Genomic DNA, 7,848 nt, shown 5'->3' on the forward strand with positions numbered 1-7,848 from the left:
TCTCTCTCTCTCTCTCTCTCTCTCTCTCTCTCTCTCTCTCTCTCTCTCTCCAGCTTTCCCTGTCCCTCCCCTTACCCCTCTTTCTCTCCTCTGCCTCCCACCTCACCTACCATCTTCACCATCCTCTCCTCCACCCCTCCACCCCTCCACCCCAGCACCTTCCAGCCCTGACACCCGACACAGCGCTGCCTCTCAGGTTTCACCCTTTTCCAGCACAGCCAGTCTGCTGTGGTGGTGTTGTAGTGCTGTAGTACTGACTGCACATTCTTTCCCCTGCTTTCCTCACTCCGACCTCTGCTCTGCTCTAGGGCCTCAGAGAAATGGATCTCTCCCTTGCTTTCTCACTTTCTGATGTGTGTGTGTGTGTGTCTGGGAGAGTGTGTGGGTGAGTGCAAGCAGCGGTATCATATCCAGCTAAATATGCCTAACGATGATTAAAGTTAAGTATCCGGTGTCTGGTGCTGCGCTCGGGTCTGACGTGGAAGGAGTAGGTTCGAATGTGGTGTTGAAACAGATGTATTACAGAGACAACACTAGACTGAACCTCAGCTGAGCTAGAAATCAGTTTGCCTGCCTTCCTGTCTGTCTTTTTTTTTTCTCATCCTTTCCTGCATTTTGTCATTTGACTTATTTTAAAAGGTGCACATCTCTAGGACTTCACAATTCAAGTCTATGTGATGTTTCTCTCCAGTGTGCATACAGCTCAGTTTTATTTACTCTCTCTGTTTTCTTGTTAACGAAAGACGGGCAACGTTTTTTTTTCACCCACCCCTCCACTTCCCACAATGTTGTTTTTGTTTCTTTTTGGCAGTTCAGACAAACATCTGCTTTGTGAGAGTGACAAGCCATATCCCAAACCACGGAGAGAGTTGCAGCCAAAGGCAACAAACCGGGGCCGACCCTGAGATTCAGCCCCAGCAGGCTCACATCAAGCGGGGATAGCATTTCACATGTTTTGATTAAAATTAGTTAAGTTGTAACACTACACCTCCCCTGGATATCAAACGCTACAATCCAAACCACTTACACAAAAAGAACACATTTCCTCTCTCACGAAAGGCCAGAATCTCCTCCCCCCCTAAAAAAACTTGCTTGTCTTTTTAGATTTGGGAGCTCCTGCTTGAAGGAGCTTCAGATATCCCTTAACACCACAGTCAACACTCTCAAATAGCCAGTGTCCAAACCCAAACAAAGCAGACAATCCATGGATTATTAGATTCCATGCTGTAATAGGCTTATAATAGTGGGATGTAAGCATGTCTGTTACTGTGATTTAACTGTGACTGTCCTTTAAAGCAAGCAGCAGAGGGTAGATTATTAAGGGCATGCTCTAATGAGCATTATCTCTGAATAGGAACTTTATGTTGGTGTGATATTAGTCTTAAGTGTTTTTTCCCAGTGTACGACTGAGGTAGGCTATTTAAAGGATATAAATGCCCACTCTCTTTTGGAAGGCGTAAGGGCAAGTCTCTGTGGTACAGCAAGTGTCCGCACTGAAAAAGCGGGGAAGAAGTGACGCACATCTGGATCTCCTCTGGATATTATGGTGTGCGCGTCCGGCCACAGCTGGCCAGACATCGCGTCCCTAGGCAATGGCCAACGTACTCTCTTATGCAGTGCGAAACATCTCTAATTAAAACGTCCTGAATCTGTGTTTGTGTGACATTTTGAGTTTATGTTTAGCATATGTTCATTATGATTGTATAATGAAGTGCAGCCTTTGAATATCGCAGTTATTTCTTTCTAAATATGCAACTAAAGTGTCTACATGGAGTACTATTGCTAAATAAAATACACAATGAGCGCATTCACTGAAAACAAACAGTAGGCTACGTCTGATTATTTTCAGCACTGATCTGTGCGCAGTTCTCTCTGCCCCGAATAGGAAGGCGTTGCGCGCGTACAAAAGTTAGCACTCGGTCATTAACACGTCTTATTTCATAAAAACTAATTTACTAGTGGCACACAAACTTACTCTCACCTTCATCTCCTGGTTGATTTCCCTTTTCACAGGGTGCGCAGGTTTCCTGCTGCGTTTATTTTCCGGTGGTCTCCCTTTCTCCATCTCTGGCATAGTCCTGGTCCGGCAGGATCCGTTCCGGATCAGTGTTAGTGACAGCTGGAGGCTTTTTAGCGGAGTAGCTTAGAGTAAATGCTGTCACTCCCGGTGACAGCGACTGTCATTCCCGGACGCCTGAGTCCCTCATCTGGGGCTTCACACCATTCGAGTCCACTGAACATGCGTGCGCTCCGGGCTGGAGGCTCCGCAGCTGAACAAAACTCTCTCGTCTAAAACACTGTCAAGTATCTGCAGGTAAAAAAAATAGCCTTTCCGGTTTGGACTTTCGTGGCAAATGCTAAATAAAAGGAACGTTTTTAAAATGCAAATGTACAAGATTGATAATCAACATCCTAATTATGGAACTTTAGAATTTGTATGGATTGAAACAAAATTAAAATGCTTCAAGTATTTGTGGCCAACATGCATCAAAACTTCAGTAGGCTACAACAGCTTTGTTGATGTGAGCCATTTTTTATTGTTACAATCCCAATTAAAGTTCAATTGAATAATATCAACCGTGTATGTTGCCACGAAACAGAGTAATACTAGCCAAAGGTTTCTGATGAAAACTAAACTGAATTTACAAATTTTTATATGTTTTGAATGTTGGTGCACTTGTAATGTTCCAACACACACTACAAATAAATGCTGCACCATTTCTTTTAGTTGGCTATGTAAGTTCATATTGTAAGCAATCATCACATCTTCACATTTTGCACATCTTTAAAATAAAAGGGGGTATGCTTCGCTGCATTACTTATAGACAAAAGTTTGTTGCTCTGTGACGTCTTTTGACGCAATCCCTTTTCCGCTTTTATTATGTAAACAGTCGCCTTGCTTCCGGTCTGATTCGTGCACTTTCTGTGTGCCTTGACGCTGCCCTCTTCGGATTGGGAAGGGAGGGCCCTGTGATTTGATGTAACCCAACACCAGGCGCCCACCCCTCCCAAATCTCAACAGATACATTTCATAAGGAATGCAAAGACTGTGTTTTATCTGAGGGGACACAGAACAAACACGGTCTGTATACTCTTGTCTTAAAATAAAGAGATGAAGAGATGAAAGAACGCTGTAAATTAAATGACAGCATGACATGTGGCATTCTCAAATGGCATCTGGTTGATCAGTGTCGTGTGTGACATGGTGCGCACTACATAAAAACATTTGAAATGTCCACATTAGTATTAGGAAAAGTAGACTTTCCACATACGTGAGGGAAGGATTTACACTGAGGGAGGTGTGTGTCCTGTGTCTGTGCGCATAACATTTGCCCCATGGTTAATTATTCGTGATGGTAAAGGCCAGATCATATATTACAATATGATGTTAAAAGGCTATATGGAAAGATGGAGAGGATGGAGTGGCATTCAACAACATAAACTCTAAGCATTATTTAACATGAAGGTAATAGACCTATTCCTACTTATTTTGAGGAACTTAGGTCTTGTCATTACCAAACATTTAGGCAAACTGGGCTTTCACTTGGTCACTGACCCCATGCAGAGAGACAGACATGCAGGCGGGTCGTGAGTGCTGTTCCCGAGCCTCTCTTCCCTGTTTCCAGCCGCCCTGGGTCTGCTCTGGTTGGTTGGAGGAATCCAGGGACCACGGCTCATGTAAACAGAAACCCGATCCAGTGCACAGGGCTAGTGTTTCGCCCCCTCGTACACCCGCTGATGATACCCGATCCGGCCCGGCTTTGGGAACAGGGCTTATCTGATGCTTCACAAAAGGCCCCTCTCTCCGACTCTCCATAACAGCGCACATCTGGTGCCTCTGCAGGGAGCGCTGTCCCATTAGGTTCCTTTTTATTCGGGGGGGCTGGGATAAGACCTTCTCACCATTACTCGTAGAAATCCACTTAAACAAATGATACAGGACTAGAGACAGCATTTATGGGTCTAAAGTTTCAATCCCCAACATCTGGACTGAATCATGAAAATTGACCACTTTAAAGACTGTCATTGTTTTTATTATTTATTATTTATTATTATAAAAAAATACCCTGTCAATTTAGAAGATGATCGAACATGTAGTCTTCACAGAGGGATACAGTATGATTCACTGTGGTTTAAAGTAATGTGGTTGACCGTTAGAGGGCAATGTCTACTAATTGGTTTTGCCAATGAACATTGCCTGGTGTTTTCCCAGCATCACATTACATGCAAATACAGTCATGAAGAGGACATGTTTCTGGCTCAGTGACCAAATAAGTTGACCAGTAGCATATAAAAACACTTTAACTGCAAGGTTTCATTAAGAACTTATATGTTCATCAACAATAGGCTACTCTAACATATAGCATATAGGCTAAATTACAGAAAATAGTGAGGAGATGTTTGCTGTATGTGACAAAAAAATGTTAAAAACATGTGAGAAAAATAAAAAAAAACATGTGACTTTGCTCAGGGCACCTTTAATGAATCCAACGGTAATCTTCAGCTACATTTTTACAAAAATAACACAACATGGCTAACGTTAACATGACCTCAAATCAAGAAACTTAACATGAATGCCAGTAACACATTGACAATATGACATGACATTATTATGGGTAAGTCAGTCAGGTAGGTATAAATGGGATAATTCCATTTCAAACTCATTCTAAAACTGTATAAATACTATTACCTACCCTGAAACATACCAGTATTTCTTCATGTAGACCTATGCAGACAACTAAACTTTGGATATGCTACTATGCTTGTGATGCCCATGGGTGTATTAAGAGAACACCACAGTCACTTCCTGTTTACCTAGTTGATTGCTCTTGATTGGACCATAATCAAGACATAGGCCTACATTCATAAATGTCTAAGCAACCCATTTACACGTTGGTCTTAAGCTAAGACATCTCTCTATTTTAGTTGAGAAAATAGTTTAAATTTAGCTAGTAGCTAATAAAAACGTATGACGGACTATGTTCCAACTTCTGGTCATGTCTAAATGGAAACCTCGTGCAACAGGCTACAGTGCTGAACACTAACGTTAGGTGTCGCTGTTGCCACACTTATACCCTGAAACAAGAGCTTCTTCAACAGGTTGTATTAACTTTTCTGTTTGCAATTTCTCCATCTTTCATTTGATTTATGTTACTTTCTTGCTTTAACAAGTTGAAGTGAAGCAGCAGATTCAGAGTTTTATCTACTAAAATATGTTGACATCGCAATAATCATGAAACCGATGGTAGCCTGACCCTAACTCGAATCATATTACCATGGCAACATAACGGTGGGAGCAGAATCCTATACTCAGTTCGACTTCCTTTGTCATTTGGTGAAAGTGGATTATTCTCAACAAGGCGTCATGCCGTGGAGCAAGACATTTAAACATTTGGTAGGAAAGTGAGAAATGTGGGATATGAGCATGCCCAGCTGACTTCCCAAATGTTTTATTAGCCTTCTACTGAATGCAATTAGCCTAAAATGCGTCATCGTTCCGTAAAGTAAGGTTCCTGTCTTCAAACTAATTTCCTTTATTATATTAGGCTACATTTCTGTATGACTCTAAGCTACCATGTCCGGGACTCTGTCAGGATCCGGTGCTACGTCACAGACATAGCTGGTATAAAAAGCTCCGTCTGGTGCAGCGTCCACATAAAGAGAAGCAGCATCTGCGGGCAGCCTCCTCTACTTGGCCAAATTACTGCAAACCACCAAAAAGACTAAAGAAAATGTCCAAAATGACGATCGTTCAACTTGGAGTGATTGTGTTCGCAATATGTTTATCAACACAGGTATGCTGACAAATATATATGTTTAGTCAATGTTTTTTTTGCTGTAAAATGGATTTTATTCATTAGGGGCTATGTTTATTTATCACGGATGTAAATTAACAGTAGGCTATGATGATGGGTTACTTCAACTTTAATGATGTTTGTAGATGGGTCTTACAGTAGGTTGGTGTCATGGTCTAGAGCAGGCTAGACGTGAAGCTATCTAGGGAAATTAACATGACCCTGAATTACAGTCAGGCTATTTCTAAATTGGTGTTTGTGTTTAATTAACTGTATTCCTTTATTTAGTCATACTCATTTTTTTCCACATGTACAGTATATATACCCCTTGATTAGCGTAGGCCTACACTCAAGTGAATTAATGATTCAGGTGCAGTGTCATCTACCTGTGCAAAGGTGGGGAGAGAATCTAAAGTTTCTTTTCGGTGCGAGCTAAAGGAAACCTGATAGGCACGCGCAGAAACTGAGGTCTCTTGTTTGAAGTTTTAAGAAAGTAGCCTATATATGATTATGAGCAACAAAGTCAGAAATAACTGTTGTAATAATTAAAAACTTGGTCAACACATCAAAAGTAAAAGTTTAACGTTCAGGTAATTTGCAGTCTAAAGAATCTGGTTTATCATCAGTGTATTTCCTCATGTGACGTCTAAGTTCAGCACTGGGAAGCCTTGTTTGACAAGTTTAAAACCCTCTCCATCCTTCTTCTTCTTCTTCTTCTTCTTCTTCTTCTTCCAACAGGTGGCCTCCCAGAACAGCACAAACCTCACAACGTGGAGGAACTCCACCTCCAACACCACCACCATGGCTACAAACACCCACAGCAGTTTGGCAAACACTACCCACCCTGCCGGAGCAGGCGTCTCACTGCACGCAGGCACAGTCTCCTTCCTAATCCCCGTTGTCATGGCAGCCTCTCTCCTGCAGCGCCACTGTTGAAGCCCTGGACCCCACAGCCCCCTCTTCTCTGCCTCAACACTCCTCCTCACCCTTCATCATCCCACCCAGTCCAACCTTACTCTTCTGCTCTTCACCACACTGCATAGAGACCACAAGAATAACATGGACGGACTCCACAGCCTTCTTTGTCCTCCTTAAGTAATGATAAAATGTGTTTAATTCAAGACATTTCTTTCAATAAAGGGGGTTTAATCTTCAGGTGGAGATCATCACCAAGACCCCCTCAGCTCCTTGCATGGAATCGAAAGGAATGGCAGTTCACCCATCTTCCCTTTTGGCATGCGTTTCCATAGTCACATTATCACATTTTGGAGATGCTCAGGGCTGTGGTTCTAATGTTCTAATGTCTTAATTGAAATGTGGACCACTTGAGTGTACAGAGGTTTTTTTGTGGCACCTGGCAATCAATATCAGAATGGTTTTTGTCTGTTAAGTAAAGTTTGACACATACAGTAGGGGATTTAAAAAGCAAAAAAGCCAGATGACATTTAGCTGGGTTCTTTCATAATTTGGCTCTTCAGTCTTTTTATTAGAAATGTCAAAGAGATGTATGTAGCAAAGAAGTTGCCACAATACTTGTGTCAGTTTTGCCTTGTAGTTTTTAAAGAGTTGTGGTCTTTTACAATGAAGGTTTGATTGACACCTTTGCCCCTTCATACATGGGTTGGACCCAAGAAATGACTATGTGTAACCATATGGGAAGGCTTGATGTTAAATTTATATTCCCCCCTTATAGTTTATATTTTGTATAAATGGAAATGTTGTACTGTTTATTGGGTATAATGGAAGAAATTACAATGTACAATAAATTATGAAAAATTATGACAACTGTAATTTTTTCTTTGATTCCCATTTTGTTAAACTTGTGCTAAAATGTTTCTTTTCTGTAGAAGCAACACTTACATTTTAATATTTGATCTTTGATACATTTGCACTGTAAATATGGAAGGATTAATTGATTCAAAGGGTGTGGTGATTTTGTATTGCCAGGCTGTCTAGACGGGCCACTGCCGAGCTGAAAGCCAGAGATAGACTCAGCATTCCCTGATGCCCCCACTGATCTCCTCTGGATTAATGCCAGGGCAGCACTGACTGG

The 7,848-nt window shown here is 41.7% G+C and overlaps 2 protein-coding genes across 5 annotated transcripts in view; one reads left to right on the forward strand and one right to left on the reverse strand.

Annotated features, from left to right (window-relative positions):
- LOC117961540 (sine oculis-binding protein homolog) overlaps window positions 1-2,296 on the reverse strand; it is a 12,549-nt gene extending 10,253 nt beyond the window's left edge. For 2 of the 4 annotated variants that reach the window (XM_034900299.1, XM_034900295.1), the window contains exon 1: window positions 1,976-2,296. In XM_034900299.1, the coding sequence (XP_034756190.1) occupies window positions 1,976-2,074 (99 nt within the window). In that variant the 5' untranslated portion in view covers window positions 2,075-2,296. The remainder of the gene's footprint in view (window positions 1-1,975) is intronic. The other 2 variants (XM_034900300.1, XM_034900296.1) reach the window with 1 other exon arrangement.
- Window positions 2,297-5,578: 3,282 nt separating this feature from the next.
- Window positions 5,579-7,586, forward strand: LOC117961729 (transcription factor MYB120-like). The gene is made up of 2 exons (XM_034900610.1): window positions 5,579-5,795; window positions 6,534-7,586. Exons 1-2 carry the CDS (start codon window positions 5,780-5,782, stop codon window positions 6,836-6,838), a joined length of 321 nt encoding a protein of 106 aa, XP_034756501.1. The 5' UTR covers window positions 5,579-5,779; the 3' UTR covers window positions 6,839-7,586.
- Window positions 7,587-7,848: the final 262 nt, after the last annotated feature.

This window comes from Etheostoma cragini, chromosome 18 (assembly GCF_013103735.1).
Source record: "Etheostoma cragini isolate CJK2018 chromosome 18, CSU_Ecrag_1.0, whole genome shotgun sequence".
In the NCBI taxonomy this organism is placed as follows: domain Eukaryota; kingdom Metazoa; phylum Chordata; class Actinopteri; order Perciformes; family Percidae; genus Etheostoma; species Etheostoma cragini.